At 40.5% G+C, this 27,746-nt stretch overlaps 1 protein-coding gene across 1 annotated transcript in view; it reads right to left on the bottom strand.

The window, feature by feature from the left end:
- Positions 1–27,746, bottom strand: part of LOC105835854 — a 69,474-nt gene that overhangs the window by 23,061 nt on the left and 18,667 nt on the right. Inside the window, exons 5-15 of the mRNA XM_036293989.1 lie at positions 22,177–22,300; positions 12,339–12,458; positions 10,606–10,775; positions 10,180–10,376; positions 9,905–9,937; positions 9,087–9,217; positions 8,634–8,823; positions 8,341–8,538; positions 6,126–8,147; positions 5,934–6,034; positions 5,510–5,706 (exon numbers count right to left, since the gene is read on the bottom strand). Of these exons, the coding sequence (XP_036149882.1) occupies positions 5,510–5,706; positions 5,934–6,034; positions 6,126–8,147; positions 8,341–8,538; positions 8,634–8,823; positions 9,087–9,217; positions 9,905–9,937; positions 10,180–10,376; positions 10,606–10,775; positions 12,339–12,458; positions 22,177–22,300 (3,483 nt within the window). The remainder of the gene's footprint in view (positions 1–5,509; positions 5,707–5,933; positions 6,035–6,125; positions 8,148–8,340; positions 8,539–8,633; positions 8,824–9,086; positions 9,218–9,904; positions 9,938–10,179; positions 10,377–10,605; positions 10,776–12,338; positions 12,459–22,176; positions 22,301–27,746) is intronic.

The raw sequence follows: 27,746 nt of genomic DNA, 5'->3' as shown, positions 1-27,746 counted from the left end.
TCCAGTTAAGATTTTCACAACTAATCTCACGCCTCCACCACTTTGGGATCTTGTTCATAAATATTCCACAGTAATGAAATTGTTCCGCATTACTGCCATTTGTCAGCGTGTACTTGCTCGAATGCGCAAGCATCCACAATCATCATTAACAATCCCACTAACCACACAAGAAATAGACAATGCACGATTTTTCTGGATAAAACATATTCAAAATTCTTCATTTGGTCAAGAAAAAAGACTCCTTTCGAGCGGACAATCATTGCCTAAATCTCATTCACTTGCTAGACTAACTCCCTTTCTTGACGCTACCGGATTACTACGAATAGGAGGTCGCCTTCAGGCCTCATTATTACCTCCGAACGCAAAACATCCTCTGATTCTTCCGAGAAAGTCACCGTTAACCTCGTTGATTATTTTAGACTCCCATTTACGAACAATGCATGGAGGAACACAACTCACGCTTAATTATATCAGAAACAACTATTGGATCGTTGGAGGGCGGGCTCCTATACGCTCTTTTATTTTGAAGTGTGTAAAATGCACTCGATATCGACAAAGTCGAGCTCAACAACTAATGGGACAACTTCCATCTGAACGAATCACACCTTCGCGTCCTTTCTTGCACTCAGGCGTTGACTATGCTGGCCCTTTCACTATAAAAACCTGGAAAGGAAAAAATGCCAAAACGTATAAGGCATATATGGTTTTGTTCGTTTGTTTTTCGACTTCGGCAATTCATCTAGAATTGGTCACTGATTATACCACCGAGGCATTTATTGGAGCATATAAACGTTTCACCTCTCGAAGAGGAATATGTGCGACGTTGACTAGCGATTGCGGAACAAATTTCACAGGAGCAGATTGCGAATTGAAAAGATTATTTTCTTCCTCAACAAAGGAACTAGGCGAGTTGGCATCCGTCCTAGCGAACGACGGCACTCAATGGAAGTTTCATCCTCCGGCTGCTCCTCACTTTGGAGGAAAATGGGAGGCTGGAGTTAAGTCCGTCAAATATCATTTAAAACGCGTAGTGGGAGATACATTGCTCACGTTTGAGGAGATGAATACGTTGCTAACTCAAATTGAGGCAGTACTCAATTCACGGCCCTTGAGTCCTCTTACGGATGATCCTGATGACCTTCAGGCCTTGACTCCTGGGCACTTTCTCGTGGGAAATGCACCTTCAGTCATTCCCGAACCATCGTTGGAGACAGTAAAGTCTTCACGACTTTCTCGATGGCAATTGACCCGTCAAATGTTGGATAGTTTCTGGTCGCGATGGTCCAGGGAATGTCTGCAGCGCTACTATTCTATTCATAAGTGGAATCAACCATCTCCATCTCTGTCAAATGGCTCCCTTGTGCTAGTCATTGACGAGCGCTACCCTCCGTCTAAATGGCCTCTAGGGCGCATAATTCAAACTCACCCGGGCCCTGATGGTCTTGTACGAGTCGTGTCCATTCGGACACAAAAATCAATTCTAAAACGACCAATTGCAAAACTCTGCCCATTACCTATCAACAATGATAATCTCTAATTTGTTCATTAACGGAGGTTAATGAAGGCGGGCGGTAATGTTCAGAAAATTAAAGGACGCATATGCATGAGAAGGTTTCTATGTAGTTGTGTACATTCGTACATGATTGATACCGAGGACGTTGACCGACTCCTCGACGCGACTCACGTCTGATCTTGCTTTGTTTGACCCAATTTCTCTTGACGACGCTACAAACAGACAGTCAGATTTTCATTCATTCTTTCTGAGACGAGCGTCAGAGTAAGACGTTCATTCAGATTACAATACACACGTATTGTAAAGGTTTTCGTTACGTGCCACGTATCTCGTGCAAATTGGTTGCACATTCAAAGTAGAGACTTACCACGGCCAAGTACACTGCATAATCAGTTTCTGCAGACCCTACGGGTTGCTGAAAGATAGAGTTCGAGTTCAATTCCTGCAGTCACCACGACGAGCAGAAAGAGTGAGAGAGAGGGACATTCGACCCTAAATTCTACGGCCTATCGAGAGAGTGAGAGAGAGGGACATTCGACTCTAAATTCTACGGCCTGCTGAGAGAGAGAGACCAGGAGATCGAGCTCCAGGTACACGGAACCTCTGTAGAGAGTTTTCAATTGAGTTCTTGAGAAAGTTTTCATCCTGTTTCGGATTAGCACGACGGCGAACCGACAGGACAGAACTCAATTCAGAGGTTCCCATTCAGCTGTACTATTCAGCAATTATTCAGAGACATTTTCATACCGTCGTACTTTCGAACGTAATCTATTTAGATGCGTTCACATGTTGGCGTCACTATCAGACGTCATTCAATCAACTGTTTAGAGACATTTTTTGATAAATGTTAAACATGTATGAATCAAAAGTTTCAGTGTAACCTTCTTCTGCATATGCGTTAATTACTTGAAATATTGTAAATTCATTTGAAATACTATTGATGTAAAAATCTAGAATCACTGTAATGTTCCGTAATTCTCATTACGCTTATCATTCTCAACTAATTTTATGATTCATTTGTAAATATTACGATTATAATATGATTGCATAAAGCTTATGGTATGGAATGCATGATTATTAATTTGAATAACCGTTTGACGTTATTGTATGAATAATTTTATAATTTATTAACCCTAGTAATTTCTGATTGTTGTGTATTCTTATATGTATTCTATTCTATATGTGTGTAATTCCATATGTGTTATTTACTATATTTGTTGTGAACGTCCGTCATTAACCGAATTGTCATAAAGTAATCAGAATATTCATAGATTATTCAGACTTGTCATAGATTAAATTTTATATTCTGCCAAAATTATTTTAAAGTTATTAAATTTTTCTGCCACCTTTATTTGACTCTGTAATCATTTTCAACCGGCGTGCTTGTTTATTAAACAGTATGTAAGATGTATCCTATATTGTATTAATTATTTAATTAATTAAAATACAAATATATACCGTATTGAACGCACAGTTAAGTAATAGGAAATTGAAATATAGAGTACATATGTGAGTTGCAATGACCTATATATGCTTACATTGTATTTCGAGATGAAGCGACCGAGTTTTCCGTGAATAGTAGTACGTAAGCGTAAGCGTAAAGAATTGTGCGTGGGGAATGGAATGGAGGCATGATGAAGCTTTATCAAGGCGCGTTCGACGACGGAATGCAAAATGTATGCGACGCGAAGGAATCCGAATAAAATGCAAAGTGACCGGCGACCCTATTTTTTTACGTGAATAATATAAAAAAACGCGACGGAGAAATCCATCGACATGCGGGGTAATACGACGGCGATGACTACCGACACACTCAAGTATAAGAACGTGTCTACACGTAAAAGCTATTTTATCAGTAAGAAACAAAGAAGGGAGGAAAAGAATACGCTCGGGTAGATGACCCTTAAGCTCCTATAAATCGCTTTAGCAAGAAACTCGGTCCCGAGCGGCAGAAAAATTTCTCCGTCGTTGAAATATCCGTCCTAATGCGATCCGATCGTTTCTCTTTTTGCAGTGCGCGAAGAGAGAAAGAGAGAAAGAAAATGAGAAACATTCTGAGAAAATATCTTTTGCGAAGAGTTTCGACGTTCGCAAAATGTACGGAACGATGGATTTCCTACGACTTTTTTTCGCATAAGATTTAAACGGTTGATTTACAAGAATGCGTTATGTGTCGTGAAAACCGAACCTTCGCACCGAGTCGGCGAAACAATCTTAAATTGGTTCCCGTAGAACGTTTATTCCGCCGAGGACAATTCTTCCGGCAAACGGACAACGAGAGGCAGCGTAACACCAACGAATGCGCGAGGTCACGGTATAGACGATAATTGAGGCCCGTGAGGGTAACAGCAAATTCAGCTATTGTTCTTTTACGTACGAAGAACATACTTGCGTGGTTCGTTTGTTTAATTTAAATGGTACGCAAACAATGTCATGGTACTGCGATTTTTTCGCTTTATTATTCCCTGTCTTTATTCATTTTTTTTTTTTGTAAACCGCATTTGCGAGTTATTTCACGATAATCGTGCAGTAACGCGTAGTATCTTTTTTTTAAATCAACTATTCAAAATGGTGTTGGTTGTGGCAATTACGACACCAAGAGACCGGCCTTCCTAGCACGGTTTCCAAGCCGTGGAAGCGGAAAACAAACAATCGCTTCAGCAACTGCCTGTTTCGGCCCACCCACGGGGCTTCGCACGAATTTACATTTTCCACCAGTAGTATCAAAGTTTCTCGGGCACACAAATACACCGACTGCTGCGGTTCCCAGGAGTGCACCAGGTGCGTACTCCAGTACTTTCGTTCGGGCCAACAAGACTGCGTTAATGGAAGTTTCGTGTAAACCAGGCGTTAATCTGGCATCGGACTATCCGACAATGAGCGGTACATTTTTAAGGTGGCGATGCCAAGGCGATAACGAGCATCAATAATTCCCGACGGTACTTTGTATCGAGCATTTGCTTCACACTTAAATCAATAATGGCATATGACGATAATAACGTTTAACATTCGTTATTAGATTAGCATGATACAGAATATTAACGCGCAATTTACGAAAAAAATATGTCTGTGTCGCGAGGAAGTGACATTTTTGCAAGATAAGGCAGGAAACTATCGTAATGTATTATGCCGTAATGCATGATGCCTCTTATAAGAATGACTGAAACGAATACTTTGGTGAAACAATGCTATCGACACGTCACGCGAATATCCGGTTATAACATTTCGTCGCATCCTTCTCGGAAAGTAACGTCACATGTCACACTTCTTTATCTGCACGCCATTTGCGAGATATTTGCTCAATCGTTTTTCAGCTGATATATAAGCCAACATAGTATGTATATACCGATGAAGGTATACTAAGTCCAGTGTTGTTTTTGTCTGGTCGTGGAAAAGCATTTTTCTGTCAATCGATAGAGAACAAAACTGCGCCTGCCTCTGCATTAATGATAACGTCGCCAGCGTTCTATCAATCACTATGACACAATGACACACCAGCGATCGCTAAATATGGACGAAACTAGTTTATACAAATAATATTAAAATGTACATATAATCGACGAGTCCCTCTCTCGTGGTTCTCGCAGCCATATTAAATATATTCGATAAAGATCAACGTACTGCCAGCGACCTTCCGTCCTTGAACAATTAACATACAAATGAGCGACAAACCGGAGAACCGGGTAGCTCGTCTCCGTGTGCCACGAATTGCTGTTACGTGAAGGTAATAATTGACAAGGCTATCGTAGTTTGTCGTGAAGGACTACGACAAATGCGGGTCGCTGTCGACGATGCTGGCATCGCCGCATTTTTCCAAAGGTTGCCTTTGCGATCGTTGACCGTTCGAACTGAATGCCAGCATGATCGGTTTAATGGCCGAAATTTCAAACATCGAAAATTTATTGGCAATTATTATTAGCGCTCTGATAGTTTTCGTTATCTTCGTACGCAAAAGATTAAAAATACGTAATTTGTATGTCGTTAAGTCTTACGTACATTTAGCTGCATGATGATCTGATTGTACGCCCAATGCCATCGCTGTCTTGCCGTCATTTCTGGACGTTCCTTCAGCTGCGTGGGTACCGGCGCGACCATCCCGAGAAGTTCCTCATCGGCTGGCGGTTCCGGCGGACTTCTCGGCGGAGTATCCATCTGAACGCTTTCATCTAACGACGCCTGCTTTATTATACTCCCTGAAATTGAATCAGCCAATCGATTAATTAGCTAGAGAAAATGTCAAACAATGTCGTATTTCAATACAATACAGTAAATATTTGATAAGATGAATTTAAAGATTCAATACAACTAACAATAAGAAGAATTAAAAGAGCATTTAAAAGTCAGCGCTGTGTCCTAATTGCTAATTTCTTTTTACTGTTAATGTTTCTTATTTAATTAATCATTAGCAAAGTAATCTTACCACGTGGACTTTCATGCGACAAAGGCGGAGTTCCTTTGTACTGATCGACCAATGAGCCCTCTCGAGAGTTACGAAGCAAGGCTTCCTCATCCCGTTCGTACCTTCGGTAGAAAAAAAATTGTTTGCAAAGCGATATTTCAAAGAAAAAAAATTTTAATTATTATAATTTAGAGTCGTATTTTTATTTCGTACCTATCAAGAGTCTCGTCCCGCATCTGATAGTCACCGTTCATCGCGTTGCTCAAGACAATGTCGCTCTGATCTATCGACTCTTGATCCTTGAAGTGACCGCGTTGATAGCTCTCTGCTCTGGAAATAGGTTGTGGCGTAGTAAAGTTATGTCCGTAATTGCTACTTCGTAACTCTCTCTGTTGATAGGAATCTGTCCTGGTGAGAGGCGGTTTAAATCCTTCAGTGGTCGAGAAGGAATCCTTCCTAGGCAGTTGAGCATACGATTCTCTACGACCATAAGATTCTTCAGTGTAGTTATCCGAAACGTAAGAGTCCCCTCTCGTAAGTTTCGGTTTCTGCGAGAGTGTTGACTGAGAGTGCTGACTCTGATGTGATAGCTGTGAATCTTTTCTTTGGGTCTCCTTGGGAATAATTTCCGGATAATCTTCGTCCTCGATAATGTCTTCCTGATAGGAATCTGTTCTGGCTAACGGTCGTTTTCCATTTATAACATTTGTGGTGGTGTGCACCATCGCGGTGGTAGTTACGTGATTGGCCGTTACATGATTAACCATTGTCGTCGTCTGTGATTGAGCGACACTTTGCGGAGAATCCACCAAGATGCCGTGCGCGGGACTTGAATCACCTGCCGTTGAATATTCACTATATGCCTTCTTGAGTTGACTGCTATCGACAGAGCTTACGGCGGTGTCGAACGAATCTTTTAGCTCGTCGTCCCTCGACTCGAGCGAATCTGTGTTCTGCTGAAGAAGCGGGCTAGCTTCGCGCTTGCCACCAAGCTTCTTTCTTCTGTTCAACGCGTCCTCGTTCTCTTGAGACTGATAGGGATATTCGGATTCACTCGACGGATAGCCATTCGTTCTCGTCTGACCTCGTGGTGTGGTCACGGATAGCTCAGGCACTACACTCTGTCTTCTGTCTGTCACCGTCGACAAACCCTCTTTGTAACGCTGTTGTTCCTCAAAGGATCCTTGATACGAGTCTGGATACTCATCGTAAGACTCTTGATAATTCTGATAAGTTTCCTGATAGTTGTTCTTATACGTCGTAGGCACGTCATTCTGCTTATTGTACGGCGTTTGATAATTTACGAAATCTTCCTGCGGCTGTTTCGTATAGGATTCCTGATAATTATCCTGCGACGTAACAGGCACTTGATTATACGTCTCTTGATAAGTCTTCTGATAATCGGTTGACGTATTGATATTGTACTGGGAATCATACTGTTCCGGTTGATACTGATTATAGGTGTTCGTGACGTTATTTTGATCATAAACACTTGTCGACACGGTGGTGCTGTAATCATCGTATTGTTCCTGATAAACGTCCTGTTGCTTATAGTCCGGCTGCTGATACTGAACATTATTCTGATCGAAGCCCATCTCGTGATAATTATTCTCAATTATCATGCCGTCGGGCTTATCGTACTGATTCTTCGACTGATTCGCATACTGGTGATCGTTCGCCTGGCTGGCGATTGGATATGTCGTGTCCACATACGCTTCCTGATACGTCTGAGTGTTTTGCTGCGTGTAAGGTTGCTGATACTCGTCCTTGTACGAATTTTGTTGCGTGTACGTTGTCGTTTGTTCGTAGCTATTCTGTGCATGTTGCTCTGGATACGACTGACCATATTGGCCGTCAACTTGCGTCGCGTAATTGTACTGATTATCCTGATTTATCTCGGGGTACCGAGTTTTGTTGGCAGGATCGGTCTGACCGCTCTGCTGCTGGCTATAAATGTTCTCCGTATACGTGTCCTGCGGCAGATTGTCCTGACTACGATAAGCGTAATTATAGTCCTCGTTATAATCGGATTTATAGTAGCTCTCTTCGGAGGGCGTTCTGGTCTTTGGCAGTTGTCTGCTCGGCGTAGCGGGCAAAGAGGCGAGCTTACGGTTGATCACCACATTGCTTGGCTTGGTCGGGGTCGGAGGTAGTTTCTTACCGGTGCCACCCTCCTGCCGCGACATCGGACGTTGCTGCGGCTGCAAGATCTTCCGGCGACGAGTATTATATCCGCTTTACAAAGAACATCAAAAGTATATTAACATATACAACAATGTATACTTCATATTATATTATTATATACGTTATATATATTATGTTTTAGAAATCTTTCCAATTATCATAACTCCATAAATACATCCGACAAAATTTCGCTTGTTTATAATAAAATTGAAAAAGTAAAATTTTATAATAAAACATGACGTACTTATAGTCCAGCTCTTCCGATTCGTAGCTACGCTGTCTGGTGACAGTGGGTCTATAATCTGGCCGGTGTATACCGATACTCGAAGCCGGCCTTTGTGGAAGTGTTTTTCTGTTTCGTTTATTTTCATAATACGTATTTGTTGTCAAAAATCGTTTCCCTCCACTGTCCCACTGTCTGTCCTCGTCATCCTGACCATATCTGTAATGAGAGAAAGAGAAACGGAAATTCAGTTTTTCTTTTTGTCGACTTTGTTGTTTTTCTTTACGGCATTTATTAGCGCTGTGTTAACTTACCTTTCATCTTGATATACATATCCCGTTATGGTGTCGTAGTATTCGTTATACCTAATATCTGTCTCGCATTCTGGATACGTGGCGCTCATTTTACCCACTCTACCGTCGCTGCTATATCCATCAACGTAATACGAGTGATCGTCGTATAGGGTCATCTGTCTCTCCAGAGATGGTCTCCTATACGGAATTGCTTGGAAAACAGACAAAAAACGTCACTCATATTTATCTTCATTCTTAACAGTACATTATAGCGAATATTCAATAAAATTTAAAAAGAATAAATTTAATTTAATAAAAAATATGCATAACGTAATTAATATATATTTTATCCATCAGTGTATAATTGAACATATCTATTGATTCTATATAAGAGTAGGGGAAAAAAGAATCAACAAAAACATGGAAAAAATTTTTATCGAATAATTCGCAATGCATTAAGTCAGGACATAATACCTTTTCCTCTCGGTCTTCTTGTGGTAGTCGTCGTGTTGTTTGAATAATATTCAGTATCGCTATAAATTTTCGTATCATCAACCCTCGTGCCTTGATAATCATATGTACCCTCACTGTACCAGCCATCTTGGCTGAAAGCATAAGATAACGATCAAAACTTTTTGATCACATCAAAATGAAGGGATTGAGCCGAAAATGAAATGACTCGTGATAAGAAACTTTTTGTCGATCTTCTTAAATGATTGACCGCAATTACTAACTGCACCATGCAAATGCTTGTTGCAAATGTGAATTGATTTAACGCATTGCTTTAACTTACGGATTAATATCTCCGAATTAAATAACGTATTATAGGTATTATGGATTAGATATTATGAACAACAGATAGTATGGATTCTTCTCGTTAAAATTCTCGAAATATTTTCACAAGGTCACAAAGGCAAAGCCACGTGCAACTAAAATATAAATCACGTACAACTCTTAAAACTAAAAGCATGAGTCTCTTTTCTTATGTACATTATTAAGGCGAAACGAGTGCTCAACGATGTAGGTGGCCTACATCTTAACGAATGGCTTGCTTGATGTAATCACTGTTGCGATCGATGTGTTTGTAATTGCATACGATTAATTGAGTGCAATGCAATCACAAGCCAACCTAGCGTTGCGGTAATGTACGATGTGGTGCCGATCGTGATATGCACGGTAAGAACAAAACATGATAAATAAAGTTGATAATCGCGTATGCGTGAGTGAATATGTGTTGTAAAAGAGGTTCACTGAAATTCTCATAGAACCGCGCGACCGCGCTTGTATCGTACCTGTCCTCATAATCCCACGTGTGCTTCCGTCGTCTAAATCAGGTAAGAAAATAATATAAACGATTTTCCTTCATCGTATTAATCTCTTTAAATTTAACAATAAGGGCTGTGCGCATTTGGCGCATAAATAGTAAACGCTCTTCTATATTTTTACTTTCGCACAAAACAGCGTTACACATATATTATTACAGGAATCATCAATATGTTTAGCGTTGGTCTAATACCGTATTGTCGAGTACGTTAATTCGGGAATTCTCTTAACGTTTCTATAATACCTGTATTCCTTATAATGTTTCGGTCTACTGTTGTAGAAGAGTGGCTCGGAAGACTCTGAAGGATGCTGTTGGGTTTGCAAGTACCGCTGCGGTAGGCCATCCTCCGGATATGGCTCATCGTACCTCGGACTGTGCCCCGAACCTCCGTAACTTCCGTAATTATTAGGTGCCAGTCTTCCTCCGACGGTGACTGGAATCTGGCGATGTTACTCTCTTAATTTATTATCGTATAATCAAAACGTCGCGGACGGAAAGATAAATGGATTAGAAATTGTTTAAATAATAATGTCCAGGTAATTTTTGGCTTTGCAATTAAATAACTTAAAATTATTGAATATTATGTCAGAGATCATTAATAATGATCTATGAGCATATCTATTTCGTTTAAAAAGTGTCCCAAACAAGTTTTTTATCGTCGATCAATACCTGATGATCGTCTCTCTCGTAACTATTTTCTCTCGATGTCTCGAGGGATCTTTGAGGTGTAGCCAATTGGTTAGCCGCTGTACGAAACTGCGAAGCCGAGCTGTTCGCACCCTGTCCACCTACTGGATAATTCAAATCCGACGTGTAGTCAGAGTCCTCCGAGTATCCCGCTGAAAGATAGATTACAATGTATAATGTATTGGGAGAAATAATCAGATGAACTGGAATAAAAGTCTTTAACGACGCCTGATAGTGCCCTGACAATTTTACATTAAATATTGGAACGTCGCGCGTCGCCTCGCTTCTGCAACGTTTATAAAAATTATTTTATTTTCCTGCGATTGAAAACTATTAGGAAACAAAACGTACACAACTAAAAGAAGAAAATAAAAGTCATAATTTAAACAGGCAAAAATGTAAATTATTTTTTTCAATAATCCACTACATCCTATTTGCAGGCCTGCCTATCAGAACACAAATCGATAATGTATTTTACAAAATTTATGTTTACATCAGAACAGTGAGTTGACGGTTTCGCGTTCGTTTCCCTGAGGAAAATGTGAAGCCAATTCCAACTTCGTCGTGACAGTTTTCGCAACTTCCCGCAGATAGAATTGGTCGATATTGATAGAATCCGGGAACTGAAGTGGTGCAATAGCAGGAAGCAAGATAAGTATAGTTAACAGCCATGCGACAAATTGATCATTATATAGGCATATCATCTCAATTAGTTTCTTTTTCTTTTCTTTAATTTCTGTGTGTGTCTTTTTTCTTTTGGAAATTGGGACCGGTAGGAATGCAAATTACCGTACGGTGGATATTATAGAACGTTTGCAAAAACATAGAACGAAAAGATCGGCCAGACACTAACGATTTATTCAGTACAGAGAAAGAACTAGTTCTGCTTGCTACATGCCTTGTCATAGCTGTTATACGGGCTAGGGGTTGCTAGAAAGGGTGTAACAACTGGGTGGTAAGTTACCGACGACACGTCGATAGCCGATAACACATATGAAATGGCGTCTCGTATGCCTGTTTCTTCAGGGTACCACGCTACATACTCTCCGTGGGTAAGACACGCGACGTATGGTCGCCGATTGCAAAATAGGAACCAGCACGGAACCAAATTGATTTCTCGCATGGAAAAACAAAGGCGTAAAAGTTTTATGACTTACTCGGAAGTAGCGTTCAAGCGAACGACCTAGAAAGCCACGGTTTCTAAAAATACTGCAAGTATGTCAGACGACTCAATGTGTGGATGAAAGTGTCGTAGGCACTTGTGTGTGACGTAAATTGCAGAAAATTAGCGCTCGCGATGTAAATATTACAGCGTTATCCGCATGACAATCGATCTTTCTCGCGCAGCATGTTTTTTATTCTCCTCGGAGTTGAACCAAAAAAAAAAAAAAAAAGTAGTAACGATCGAGAACGTCAATAAAGCGCATTATAGATCGGTCGTGAGTAAAAAATATCCGCAGAATCAAACTGGAATCAAAATAATGCAATATCTGTATTTTTTAATTTAACATATTAATTCTGTTATTGTATAAAGATCGATATCGCGATTTCTCACTCTCTCGGTTTATATCGAGAGACGTAAATTAATCCTCGAGTATATCACAAACAAAAGTGCCTGGTTAAAGCCAGAATCGTTCGGAAATGTTTTTCTCGCGCCGTAAAGAGTAATTCAAATAAGATATCAGCCATCTAAACTGTAATTTAACGGTACTTACAGTGGCCTATATTGTACAATATCTGCCTTCGTGCCTGTTCGGCCCGTGCCTCCTGGTCCATCATGTTGTTCAGCATTTCCAGCTTCCTCTGCAGATCGGCCGCCTCCGTGTTCTCGGGGTCTTTCGAAAAGATAGATATCGATGGGGAAACAATTAATCGCGAATCTCGATAATCTGATGTCTTCAATCGATCTGTCATCCTACGTTTACTTAGATATGTATAATACTTAATTTTCGTAAAAAAGAAAAGATGACTAAATTATTGAATGCTGCCTATATCGTGTATCTACATCACGTTCTAAAATGTTCCACTAATTTGTTTAACGAGCTCACGACCAAAACAGCTACAAGAATTTTGTATTTTGACAAAATATTATTCGTAATCCTTTACATAATCGTATTCTTGTTTTTTTTTTGCCTGACTTAACTGACACAAAGCCTCGGAAACATGTCCGTTTACTGTATTCGGGTGTACACATTGCTCGAAAATTGCGCAAATCTCGGTAAGTGGTCCAGAAAGAGCAATCTACCTTGCCAGATTACTTTGTATAAATAATATCAACTCTCAGCGTTATCCCTCTGCCCCCTCCCCCCCCTCTCCTTCTGCGCTCAATCATAATTACATATTGAACCAACAAACTCTGAGGAGGGTTTGCAAACTTTATCAAACTACGACAACGCGCGACTCGCCGTTTCCAGAGAGCTCAAACCGATTTATTACAAGACTACCTCGCGAGCTATTCCATTCCAGTCAACAATTCTGTTACTCTGACGACGTTAGAAGATATTTCCCTCGGTAGAAAGAAAAGGACGACCGTCCCTATGTTCATTCCACACGTGCCGAGTGCATCCCGCCATCGTACTTTTCATTCTGTCCCTAAGGACAGTCTGCCGCTTAACTAGCGCTTCGATCGGCTACTTAGAGCGTGATAGGACGTCTTGATGAAAGTACCGTCGCTAGTTTTACCAAAATGAAACTCGTGGAACATTTCCTATGTTTTTCTCTGTAGAATTTAATTTTTAAAACTTTAGCCCACCGTGCAAATAGGAAAATATTCATCCTAATCATTAAAAGGTGTCTTTTGAGAAATAATTAAATACCGCAGTAACGCGATCTTAGCAAACGTGCTTTGCATTATCGCTCGTCTTTATAGACATTATAAATTGATCTCGTAGCTCTTTTGCGTGTAATTTCGGTTAAATCTTGGAGCATGATTCCCAACGTCACATCTCATCTACCCCTCTGGATGTAATTAAAAAAGGGGTCAAGCCTTGAAGGAGAGCGGGTCGTCTCGCGCAAGTACTGTCCACTTTCCTTAGAAAACCATCAGCCGCTACGGGCGCAAGTTTCGGTCCTACCTCAACATCCGGCGACGTGTCTCCACCCCTTTAGTGACCCTCGTTATTCGCCTTACAACCGCAGCCAGCGGCTCTTTCAGCCTTGCGCGTCGACTCTGTCGTCTCCTTGGATGCAAGAAAAAAAATAAAAAAAGAAAATACATCCAGCTAAGTGCCGCCGTAATGTGGCAATTGAAACAAGGTATCTTGCACTTTCGGCACATCTTCCCGTTGTCACACATTTTCGGCTGTATGGGCGGAATAAATGTCGTAACTGTAGACGTCGGTAATGGCGTAATAGTAACAGCTGGCCATCCGTATATGGACAAACTTTTAGCGACAACCGTAGCGCTCATCGCAAAATTGGTCTCCTCGTTTCAAAAGTCCTTCCTCTATTTCTACTCCGCTCGCTATTTTCCTCGTTTCTCTGTCAGACGTCACTCACCTCACGGGTGGTTAAATTAGGACATCGGTATCGATATCACAGCTGAATATAATTAGAGATGAGTTCACGTACTGTATAGTCTAACAGATATTGTACAGAGTAGCTTTCATTTTTTTGCTGCATGGAAGTTTTAATTCAACTATTTATATTATCCGCTAAATGTGTTTTCAATGTACGTTTCATTTTGTTAATCTAAATTGAATTCTCGTATTTCTCTCAGTTCTCTTCGATTTCGTGCACAATTATGAAAGAGCGACTCTCTGGAAGTGATCGTACTTCTTGTAGGTTCTCAAAGAAACGAAATAAATTTCACACAATAGAGCGCCGAAACCGTAGTTTCCACCCTCTTCATGTTCTCTTACCGCTTCAAGGAATTATACCACGTTACCGTGCTTTTCAAACAGATTCTATTGATTCTTTTGCGACTTGAAAGAATCGCTTCAGCCGACTTTGAATGGGCATTTGACGTCTCTCTAGTAAAAACGATTGAAAAGATTTTCCGCGTCAATATAAAAACATCTCAAGAAATACTCGAAATCTTTTTAGACATCTCATCGCCATTATCATGCGATTATGTAAGAAATTAATAGAAAAAAGGATGTATTTATGTCAAACTCTAATATTCTTAGTAATTCTTATTGGATTAATATATTAATCCTAAACGTTGTACTTTTTATTACTCTTATTTGTATTTTTCTCAATAACAAAATTAAATTTATTATAAAAATAAATAATTATGTATCCAATACTGTTTCACCGGCTTATCTGAAAGCAGCGGACTGCCTAGAATAGCACCAGAAATAAACGTGCGTATTTCGTTCTAAACGGGTCGCCTTATACACCAACAAGCGACACAGGTGACGATTTACTACCGAGTTAAATCTTCAGAAGGTCGTCTTCGTTCCACTCATCACCCGTCGTCGCTTTTATCTCTAAGCTCATATATCCGGTTTGTGCTTGGCCATGTAAATACATTGCTAAACGGGAGCGTGTAATTAATCTATTTTAAATAACACGAAATAAAGAACTGTCTTTCACATTAACATTCACAGTCTAATATACATGATATATATGTACAATTATATGTGCGTATATATATATATATATATATATATATATATATATAAAACAACAAATTATTTCTGGCTAAGGTAGCATTTTTCGTAACTTTTTTATAAAGGTTCAAAATGTTTAATTGTAAACGGCAATCAAATAGATTAATCACAATATTACAATTTAAGTAATGAAACATTCCAGCATTATGATACAATATTTTGTAAAATTAATAATTGGCATGCGGTTTGATATTTCATTAATATGTTTCAAGTTCGCATATTAATCGGACTGACAGTTTACGCAATAGCCAAAAAATGTTCTATTTATTTGTATGTTGTACACAAATATTGGTTATTTTTATACATTTTTGAATGTCTCGATTTTACCGTAGGAAGGAAAATTAAATATTTTGCCTATAATATACGTTCCGCACATTAAATTACAAAGTAATATATTAATAAGAGAACATTAGTGTGCTATATACATCGAAAACAATGAAGAAAAAATCCTTCAGATATAATGCGTTCGAGCAATGTATACATCCGTTATTTATCTCTTCTTTGAAAATGTTCAAGAGAGATTTATTATTATATATTTATTATGTATCAGCCATTATATGTATAATAATGTTTTCTGTATTAAAACAAAATTGTCAGTAATGATATTTAATATCTGTGCATTATAGGCATCCTAGCATATCTTACAAAAAGATTTTTTGAGAGGAACTAAATAAACGAACAATTCATCTCGACGTTTTTTCAAAGTGTGTTTCTCTCTTTCTCTCTCTCTCTCTCTCAATACCATGTAACGTCTTGATTGTACGAGAGAATGGTTACGGAGAAAAAGAAAAGATACACACTCCACGATGTTTACTCATGCTTGAATGAGATTGAACTATAAAAGGGCTCCCGTCAATCGCATCCGAATGAAATCGTACGTAACGATGGACAGTGTACTAACCACTAATATCGGTATTGCTCCCCCATCGTGGTTCGTGATTCTGACGTTAACGTTACTAGTAATGCCACAGCACAATTCCCGTGAAACTAATTACAAGATACAGGTATAGTTACGTAAGACAGACAGGTAGAAAAAGATGGAGGTAGCGGAAAAAGGGAACAAGTGTCTACGTACAGTCGTTAATTACAGTGTCGCAGCCATAGCTTAATGTATCTGCAGGTACCCTCTCTTTCATGTATCGATACTTGGAAAAACAACGCATCGAACAATAAAATCTCTTTCTTTACTCTCATTCGAAATTCCCTCTTCCCCCTTTCCTATTGTGCTATCGCCGCGCCACTGCGTCCACGTGCGATGGTGCTCCGGAAATAAATATATGTGTGTGGTACGTGTATGTGCACTCATAAAAAAAGAAGTTGTACCTGAAGAGAGAAAGTCTCTTTTGTCTTCAGTCGATTCAAGTTAATATCGACCAATTGAATGAATGCAATGCGCAAAAGTGTAGCGCCTGAAAGCGAGGCGCCGGGTACTTAATAATTATAACAAGTAATCGCATCATAAAACTCATTATTTTTTCTGTGTGACGTAAGAGTCATCTTAATAAAAACGAAACATTTAAGTTGCACGAACTAGTAATAATAATTAGTAATAATAATTCACATAGACAAAATAGTGAGCGTGTTCTGCAATAATATTTCTTCCGAGCATGCAATAAATATCTAAAGCTTGTCTCCTTCCCAATTAAGTAATTAAACAATTTACAACTTTCTTCAGGTTCTCCACGTTATAAACGAGTTATGTACTCGTATGCTGAAATAATGCAGTTAACCATCATAATATTCATCAGTGCGTATAACAAAGCTAATTAAAATGATATTAAACTGACGCAAAACAGAGAAACAGAAGCTGGCAAATAATTGATCAAATAAGAGAATTTCAATGAACAAATATTTGAAGACATAATAATTCAAACAAATCATTTTTAGAGTTAAATCGAATATGAATGTTTATGAAATAAACGTAACAATTAAAATTTATCGGAAAGTCGTCATCGTCTGTACTTGCCGAGCGCGATCGCTTTGTCGTTTCATCTGCTTCTTCTGTTAATGCTAATAAATTTTTCACTACGTGCGTCACTCATAAACACAGTGCTCGTTTTAAAGGCAAGTAAAGTTCGATGACTGCTTCATCGACCCTTTAAACATTGATTGAAAGTATCACATGTAAATTTTATCACATTTGCAACAATACTGCCGCAACAATACAGTAACGTAACTGTATATTTTCATTTCCCGGTAAAATAAAATAACAATAGCGCGCCGGACGAGGGCAATCAAAGAGAATACATGAAAGCAGAAACATCGAACATCCTACCTCTTTTCGCTAAACTCACACACAGACAGATTCACACGCAGTGATCTAGTGGAGAGGAGATCATTCGGGATGGTAATGCTGTGCTTGTTTTATGGCGTTGTGTTTCTTGATCACCGGTGCCCGGACCCAACGGAACGATAAACGAACGTATTGCTATGCAGAAAACCAAGCGAAGACCAAAGGAGAAATTATGAAAACACATCTCGTCGCGCGTCCTATCGTTGGGTTTTCTCAGTGATGTAGCGTGTCGGTAAATGTTTTTTCAGTAGGTTTCCGGTAACAGAGCCGCGCGCATCGCCGCAATGTCGTAATTAAAATGTCTCTTGATCAGCTAATCAGGTACGAAATCGTATCAAAGTCCACCGTTAACGACTGAAACAACTTCTGGTCGCGTGACTATCGCCCACTCGGAATACACCTTTGCTTCCTCACGCTCGACACACGCACGTGAGGTATAGAAAGCTCAAAAGCAACTGCACTTAAGTTAATGAAACAAGCATACATGATAGGAACATTGGCTGGTAGAAAACGAAAAAAGTATCCGGTGGACGCGATATGCACAGATAAAATGGAATGGCCCCCTCTGTAAACGCGTCTCTCGGTGCGACGACCAAGTCCTATTTTATATCTGAGAGAACCGAGCTTTCCTCGCGAAACGCGTAATTATTACAAAACATGCCCGTCGTTATCCAGACAACTCGCGTGCATTAAAAACCAACGCGTAAAGAAAAATAAGCTGAGGGATCCGGGATGAAAAGAGGGGTTCTGGTGCAAAGATTAACGAGCAAGAATTCGTCAACGCTAATTGCGTACAAATAAAACAAATATTCGTCGTGGATCGTGGACGCGCATGTCAATAATCAAAATTTCAGATTATTCTATAATCTTTTATCTCTCAACAATGGAAGAAAAGAAATAGTAAGAAATAAATTGGATTTTTTATGTGAAAATGCAAACTGATATCCTTAATAAAATAAGAAAATAACCGAAAAAACGATCTCTCTAAATAATAAATCAATTCTTAGCATTGTAAATTTTTTTGAAATGAACATCTATTTTCTCAGGTCATCCTGAGAAATTAGTTTCTGCGCTAATTGTAATTAACTGCTTTAATCGAGAGATCGTTAAAGGATCATTAAATTTTACGGCGAGAGATGGACGCGAGTCCACGATCAGCGAGAGTGTTGCGTTACGTGGTACTCGGATGCAGGTCGGTTGGTGGAGTCGAAACGATAAAGCGAAAATAGAGATCTCGCGATCAAGCACGATCCTGCGATCAAGATCTCTTGACGAGGGTACCTGAGCCACACATGGGCCGGGCTGCTCGCAACTGCATTGCTGTTTTGCTCGTTAGCAGGGCTTTCCATCCAGTTCGTGGTACGCGCTTTCCTGATTGGTCAGACATTGATCAGACGGAAGATTGTGGATGTGCATGATGCGAGTGGCGATAATGTCCATCGTTTTATGCTCTTCAGCGCATGATATCTCGTGCGATTGCGATTTCCAAAATTAATTTCGTCTCATAATTTATTTATGATGACTTTTAAGACTTACGAAAGAAAAACGAAAACCATATATGATTATATCTTTTGCGATTTCGTCTATTAAAAGTTATATTTAGCAGCTATAATGTTAAGCATTCCATACTCTCCCAATACTTTCTCTTTCTATAAATTTTCTTCATAAATTTGCATTTGTCAGACTCAAAGCATCTTTTTCATATTCTGATATTCAGTATCGGATGTTATTGTAACTAATTTTTATATTAAATTTGTAAAGTTCTACTTCCAAAATTAAATAAAAATTAATCTTTTATCGTGTTCAGCTATAAATTCGAAAAATCAAAGAATTCGTATATTCGTAAAAAGAAGAACAGGGAACCTAGAACACCTCATATGTTCGAAAGAAGTATCGTAAAGTAATCAATGGGAAGGAAAAGTTACATCGAAAAGACGCGAAAGGTTTTAACAGTGCACAAGACCAATATTTTTCTTTCGTACTCTTTTCTCGTCGAATTGTCGCTATAGAAATAACAATTTTCTTTTGGCAATAGCTTAGAAACAAGTAACTGCGAAATTTACTTGACAATACATGTTATTTACTTCAATTCCACGACGATATAAAGGTAAAAAAAATATAACGAAGTTGTGCCAAAAGTCTCATCTCATGCAATGATGTAAATATAATTAATTTGGTCAGTAAGTGACTAATTATTTGCAATTTTCGAAAAAATTATGGTATCAACTTTTGACATTGTAAGTCAGCAAAATTATAGTTTACGAGTTCGAAGAATTTCCTTACGGACTGTACACTTCGATAATTGCCAACTTATTTCTCGAATAAACTTTAATTACGATTCGCATGTTCTGCATCTCTCTTTGCAAAAATCTTGATTTTTCTTTAAGCAGCTTCTTTTCCCCTCGTCTCCTTTTCAAGATAAAAGAACGTTTCTCTTTCTTTACGCGTTCCCGGGAGAAGAAAGTCAATAATAAAAAGTACTACATGGACGGGAAATGTACATCGTGTGCGGTAAAAATCCATTAAATGGTGCACAGTTGGCACGGATCGAAAACCGGAAGCGACGGCGGGAAAACGCAGAGCAGAAAAAGAAACGCGCGCGCGCGCACGCGTGCGCGTGTGTATGTGTGATAAAGCCGGCGCGGCGGATCCGTACGCGGCAAAACGTCAGCATGTATAAAGAGGAGAAAAGGGGGAGGAGTTTATTATAAGCGGCCTCGTTTTCCCTTATTTCGCAACACGGTCAAATCGTGCATCGCGTGGCGAAAAATAATTTGCACGTTTAATGAAACGCGGAACGTTCGTACGCGGGCATTCGTCGGGCCAAGCTTCGACCAGCGTTAAGAAAAAGACTCGCGCACTCACGACGACATTAGATTCCAACTGGAGATATTATCGCGCGAAAACCCATTTCAACTAAAAATAAATTGTTGAAAATTTGCATACGGATTAAGCTGCGCGCCTATCGCGCGCGCACTATCGTCCCGCGAATCGTATTAAAAACGTCACGTACTTTCGTGCACTCGTAAATTCATCCCGATTGGGAAACGCGCTCGAGCGGCGAATCGTAACGTACGATTAGCCCCTTTTCGTGGACCCTTTTCGTTGCGGAGGGTCGATAGCATATCGATTGCGCGGGCATGTCGACGACCGGGCACTAGGTGAAAGCACGTCAATCCTGGTTAAAGGCCCGTTCAGTAATTGCACGGACCTTCGTGGATCCGCGGAAACAGCAGGATTAATGAACGTTTCGCGTATATATCAGCGATATATACGCGAGTGTATGCCAAAGCTGAAAAAGTTATACTTGTTGCTGCCACGAGTTCGCTGAAAATTCAGTAAATTGCAGATCGCCGCGTCGATATCCGGAGGGACCTCTCGTCGAGTACCAGACCTTGGCAATGCTCGACGAGACGAGTAAAGAGTTAGGAAAAGATCATAAGGAGAAGGAGTAAATATAACAAAAATTCGTGCGCTTCGTAACGTTCAATCGAAACTTGTCGCGTTACCGCGAAAATCAGACTTCCTTTTTTCATCGCGTGAGTCCCACGAGTTCTTAAAAGCGTGAGATTTCAGATTAAGAAACACGACCTCGTTAATAACTTTAGATTCCATTCGTTAGAAAGAAGCAGTTGGAAAGTAAACTTCGCTCCCGAGTTTTTATTCGCTCGAAAATTCCTCCATATCTTCGAGAGTCCCACGTGCCATTTCTCGGCCTTTTGTCGCGCGGAATTGCAGAAACATCGAAACAATTCGCGGGGTACGTAGCTGCGTGGAGCACGAAGTCGGAATGTACGGGCGCTGAGCCAACAGCGGGTTCGACAAGTTCGCAGACATACTCAATTAAAAGTTCGTTCTATCGCCCGCTCGACATGAAGAAACTCGACAGCTCTCGCCAATGATGGCTTTGCGTTATTTTTTTTCACTCTCACCGTCGTAGCTTCGACGCGACGTTGCGATCTTGTCAAGTGGCACGGAGAGAACTGCTTAGTGGTTTTTGTATTTCGTTATCTCCGCGATTCCGTCTCTATAGCGCTCGAAATTTCACTTTATACTCTTAAGACCTTTCTCCTCTCAGCTACCTTTTAGCTTTAACCCGCATTCTTTTCAACTTCCGAATACCTCTTTCACGGAACATTTTCGAGTCCATCTCAGATTACGCCGTTTGAAATTCGTTGGTCGTAAAATTGGAAGATGATCCGCGCTTCGAGCTTTCCTTTCTTTGCTTCTTTGCGATAGTGAGCGCACTTTTGGCAATCGCATCGCGCTTAGTGAATACCACACGGTAAAGAGCGCACTGCCGCTTTTTGTGGCAGAATTTCTCTCAATCTTGCGTACAGAAATCATGGCGCGATCAGAACGCGGTCATGCTGGCGTTCGAAAGGGCGATTAGGAGCGAATGGGCGAACAGCAGATCGGAGATGCGATGGCGCGAATCGATCGGAACCGACAAATTACAACGTCAGAATTTGCATGAATATTCTCGCCGGCAACTGTCGCAGGTCAGATCTTCTGTTCGCACGACATGACGTGACACCGATATATACGTCAAACGTATTCCCATATCTCGTATATGTACGATTACATACGTCAACCATGCGATCTTCATAATCTACCGTAATCTAGCGGGACCGTGTCATCACTTACCAAACGGTAGCTCCAGCCGGCAGTCGATCAGAAGCGAATGGCCCGTCGGTTTTTTCGTGCCGACGATTTCGTTGCCTCTCTGCTCCAGCTCCAGACCAAGACTGACCCACTGTCCGGTAGTCTCCTAAAATCAAAAACACCATCTTTTAAACGCACAGGCATTTTTTTTTCTCCCAAGCCGAGTAAACCGGTAAAGCGCTACGTACATCGCAGTTATCGCATTACCACTCATATAATTCCTCGTTACAAAAGTTAAAATCGTTACGGCGACATCCCCTATCCCTATCTCTATCCAGTCGCGGAAACGTCGCGATATCTCCAGCGTTCGTGCACGAAATAATGAATTAATTAATACGGGCCATTAGTCACGGTACCTTCAACGTTACGTTGCCGCCAGCGTGGGAAATAATTCACTCGAAACAATCTTCCTTTCGTATTCCGGTGCTCAATACGATCCCCTCGCCTCCTCCGAGAGCAGGTGCAATTATTAGAGATGAGCCGCCGCGTAATTTATGTGATCATCGAAGCCGTATTCTTTACGCGACGCGTGGTATTAGTCAATACGCGAATGTGATATTGCGCGAGATGATGTACTTTACGGACGTGCACGTGCAGTTTATGCGCCGTCAACACGAAAACGACTGAAAGAAGAAAAAGCGTATTTAATTCACTCGACTTTTCTATTGCGGTGGTCAAAAACGAAGAAAACGAGTGCAAATTGAATCGAGTCCGAGATAGTTCTAAGAAAATCTTGACCAAAATCAATAGACGACGAACGAAACTACAGTCGCGGTAGATCTATATATATATATTTTTTTGTTGCCTCACATATAGCACGTGACTGTAAAACAAAACATAGCTTCGAGTATTGATGGTTTAGTAGCTTAAAAGCTCCGTAACTGCCGTAATTCAAACGAATCACGCGCCCGAGCAGAGGCTTTTGTCCATATCAATTTGAGTTTTTACACGATATTTTCCTTCTAAAAATACCAACTTTTTCTCCCATCGTGGGATGATACATCGAACAGTTATGCGTCCTGACGCGACTTTTTCGATTGAAAAAGTTGAGGCGAACGATTAGTTTGTAAATTATTCAAGAGTTTCGCAATCGCAGTTGCAAAATAGTTTTAATAAATTGACGAAAGCATGATTTAAACTCGTGAGAAAAACGAGCGATCGACTTATCTCTCTTCGCATTGTCGACGATAATTTAAACGCAGGAAACTTCGACTTCGCAAACACGCTTCACGTGCCACGCTCCGATATCGACAAAGACGAGGAAAACACCGAGATTACGCTCTGTCTGGCAACAGAAAAAGTCGTATTTCTCGAAAACAAGATACAAATCCCGCGGCGGCGCCCTGTCTCGAATGGATCTGTTTATCCCAAAAAATTCGGTGAGAATTACGACCCGTGAAAAGAAATTGTGGCCAAATTTCAATGATGCGCAAAGAACACATTGAAATAGCGATACTCTCTCTTGCCAAATTGCGTCACTAAACTTTGCTGTTATTATGTCTGTCAATTAGCTTGACGGATCCAACTTTATCTCAATTATTATCATGATGTATGTATATAATATATATTATGCCTGGTATATAGAATCTATTTCATAGTGAATATCTGTTAACGCAACAATAGAAATCCTAATCATTTCGTCTTTTGTTGCGGCATGGAAAATAACGATAATGCAATATTTTTGCAGTTAATACGTAAATAACATGAAGTGAAAATTACAGAAAATTATTTCGATACCGACTCTTGATCTCGATTGGTCGGACGCAATGCTGAGATATAATCGGCTATTATTAGGGGTAGGTTGTATTTTGCCTCTGGAAATCAATAGACGATTAAAGACTAAAGCGGAGATCCATTGGTCGGCGTACGAAAACATCGACGGCAACAGAAATTCTATTCGTTACACGTAATACGAAAATACACAGATCAGAGTATCAATTTATATTCACCTACTGGCACCGAATCTCTCTTCTTCGGTCCCGTGTCACGTAAATGTCGCATGTAAAATGTAAATTCTTCCCTCGGATACATTTCTCGCGCGAGTTCGCAATTTTAATGGACAGCATGAACAAATGAATTTTTTATTATTATGGAAAAAGTTCAAATTTCTTGAGTTGGTAAAGCATAGGTACGAAGCGATATACCATAGACTTCACCGTTAATGGCGCTAAAATAAGAAGGACAGCAGTTCAGAAGTACTGTGCGATCGTTCGTTCCAGTTAATTCCGCCCTATTACAGTACTGTACTGGGCGGAGAGTCGAATTAGGTTAGCAGTGACGGGAACTGCTATGACGCACCAATCACCCCTACCTTCTGGTTTCAATCTCTTTTCTCGCAACCTGGCCTAATTATCTATCACATGAGAAAGAATAAGAAAAGCGAGTGCATCTCTAGCGAGATGGTCGCGCCGTTGATCGATCGATATCACTTACGACGACCCAATATGCGCTTCTATCGAGTATCGAGAGAAGGATATGATTTCTCAATGACATTAGAGCGGAGAAAACGAGTTTTCATGCAATTTATCGACTTCCATTGCCGATAGAGCTGGCACGGAAGGAGACGGCTCTTTCTTTTCGCACGTCAGAGAAAGAATTTTTTTATTTGTTCAAAATGAAAAATCCATGCGGTAGAGTAAAATCGTGGATGTCACGCTTTCGCCGCTCTAGTCTAATATAATCATATTTTGTCGCATCGGCCATTATTTCTCCCGAAATTATCGTGCAGCACGTGCATATTTATCATCTGCATATGACAAATAGCAAAATAGCGCGGAAAAAGTTGAAGAAATGCATCGTTAAACCGCGTTTCTCCGCGAGCCGACGTATGCATGACACGACCGCTAATAGTCCGTTCCATGCTTCTTTCTTCCGCATCGTCTCTTTCGCGTTCCTCACGCTTACCTCGGCAAAGTTTCGCTTCTTAATCTTGCGATGATAAAAAGAAAATTGCCGACGCGAGAGACGACAACGTCGGCCGTAGAAGCCGACGATCGTGATTGCGGATGTGGGGTTGACGAGCGTTCGCGAATAGAACACGACATCCGCGTAATTAAGCGTCCGACGGCACAATGACTCTCCCCACTAGTCTCAGCAGAAATACTCGCAGGTCGAGTGCACGAGAGGCAGCGTGGAATTCAATGATTTTCAGTTCGGTGAGAAATGGCGAGTGTTGTGGAACGCGCGTTAACGATCAAGTGATGTCAGAAAATCGGGCGAAAAAACAATTTAAAAACTTGTTGTAAACTTTTTCATCGCGGTGAAAAGTCAATCAGCTTCCGTGCCGCATATAATTTGCAAACTGTCCGATTATTATTGAAAAAAGCTTTGGTTCGCAATGGTAGATCAATTACGTCAACGTATGGTCGCTGACAGTCGCGCGAGATGTACAATCTCCAGGATACCAACCGCATAATTACAAATATCATATCAGGTTGGACCATACAATACGTCTATTCGAACAAGACGTATATATACGTTCGTCACGTGAACTCAAACGCATCAATAACAGCATTATTTTGTTGTTTGCGGGTTTGCTCACGAGCGCATTTATTACGGACGGCCGACGCGATTTGTCTTAAGCTATTTGAAATAACTACATTCGCAAGCGGACATTATTTCGCTCGAGAAACATAACAATAGTATAAACTATAGTCGTATACGACAAATAGTTAAATGAATTAAAAGAGTTAGTATCATTAGATAATAATAGTAATTATTTTTTAGCTAAATCGGTTTAAAAGACTTTGAGAAATTATCGAAAAGCGTCTCTCACTTTCCGACAGCTTCAAAGGTAATAAACGCACATCATTTCGCAACCAATAACAATATTTTAACCATTCTCTCGCATACGACAGTAAATTTATTTGATATCCAATCGTCTTTGCCAAATGATCCTACGCGCAACAGGAGAGATTAATACCAGCGATTTATTTCTGTTACTTTATTACGTCGGATGTTTATATATATATATATATGTAACTAGACGGGCGATTCAAATACAATGACTGGCCAATCGATAGTGCCAGTACACGTAACGTGTCCCACGCGTCGATGGATACATGCTTCGATTTTTCCGCCCACGAGTACGCACAAGAAGAGCTCGCCGTTTGCCGACAAAAGCCGTCTCGACTTGGTTTGGTCGCCTTGATTTCCCACTCATGATTCAGAATGAAATCGTAGCCACGATTACCGCTCGTCAATTCTTCAAGTCAACAAAGCGCTCGACTACATCGCCTACCGAGTTCTCACGAGCCACTAGTCAAGAGTAAATAGCAAGTAACTCTCGGTTTCATCGAAATGTCCTAGCTTGGGTGGTATCTCCTCGTTTTGTTCTTAACAAGACAATGCTCGACCGTGTGTCTACGATCGTGACATGATTTCACGACAAAAGTAAGATGATTACTCCAAAGGCAAAGATGAAGAAGAGCCGAAGGAAGGGGATTCATAGATGATCCGAGCGATCGATCGACGACTCCTTCTCGCTATCATAATGCGTTTTTCTCTTTTCTTCCCCCTTTCCGCACCAGCAGCTGTCTCCGAAAATACGATCGTCCATCAGGCTAAAAATGGATCATGAAGATAATCCTGGGGATCTGTTTCCCATCAGTCGGTTCTCGAGCCACCGAAGTTATGGCTGCTGCCTCTCTCACGTTACAGCGTGATAGCTAGTCGCGCAGGTTTCTTTGCTGCCATTCCTATTAAGTAAATCGACGGTGGTCTCGTTCTTGTTATGTTGTCCGGGTTATAGTGGAAAATGTCAGGGAGCCACTTAAACAGGCCATCGATTGATTTTCCGACGTCCATTAAAGCCGAGGTAGAGAAGGATCTAGACTGTCGTCGTCGCGACTATCAGTGAGATGGATAGATAGGTAGACAGGTAAATAGACAGATAGATAGATAGAGAAATAGATGAATAAAAGAAGAGAGACAAAGAAAAAGATTCGAATCGGTAATGAAAATGTAAATCACGAAAAATAAATCGTTCGCGAACAAAGGTCCGATTCGAACGAGAGAATCCATCTCTCCTTCAGAGAGGACAGAGTCGTATAAAACCAGAAGTCGTATAGAACCAGAAAGACGAGATGCGCTCGCGACGCGCTATTAATCAGAGTTTCCTGAATTAGAGCCGAGGTACAGGGTCGAGACAAGTGTTCTCGCGAGTGTTGAACCAGTTACTAAAATTCAGCCGCTGAGAAATCTGGTGACGACATGAAAATCTTCCGCACACTATGCCCTTTCGCAAAGACTAGAGTTTCATCGCTAAGTTATACCGGGTGGTGCCGACAACGGCGACGTTGTGACAAACGAGGAAAGACAAGAGATCGTACGAAGATGTCCGTTAACAGAGATGCGCTGTCAGGTTTGCGAGTATATTCGATGCTGTCGAGCATGGGACAATAAGACATCATCATCCGCCATAGCGAATCGCAATCCGCGTCTCTGACGTTGGCGACGCAGGCCAAAATTATTCAATGTCGCTCGATAGGTGTATTTTCAATGCGTATCAAATCGGACCGTATGTAGACCTCGCGTGCCATTTTACGAATATT

This window comes from Monomorium pharaonis, chromosome 11 (genome assembly GCF_013373865.1).
Source record: "Monomorium pharaonis isolate MP-MQ-018 chromosome 11, ASM1337386v2, whole genome shotgun sequence".
Lineage (NCBI taxonomy): Eukaryota > Metazoa > Arthropoda > Insecta > Hymenoptera > Formicidae > Monomorium > Monomorium pharaonis.
This window is presented reverse-complemented; position numbering and strand designations above follow the sequence as displayed.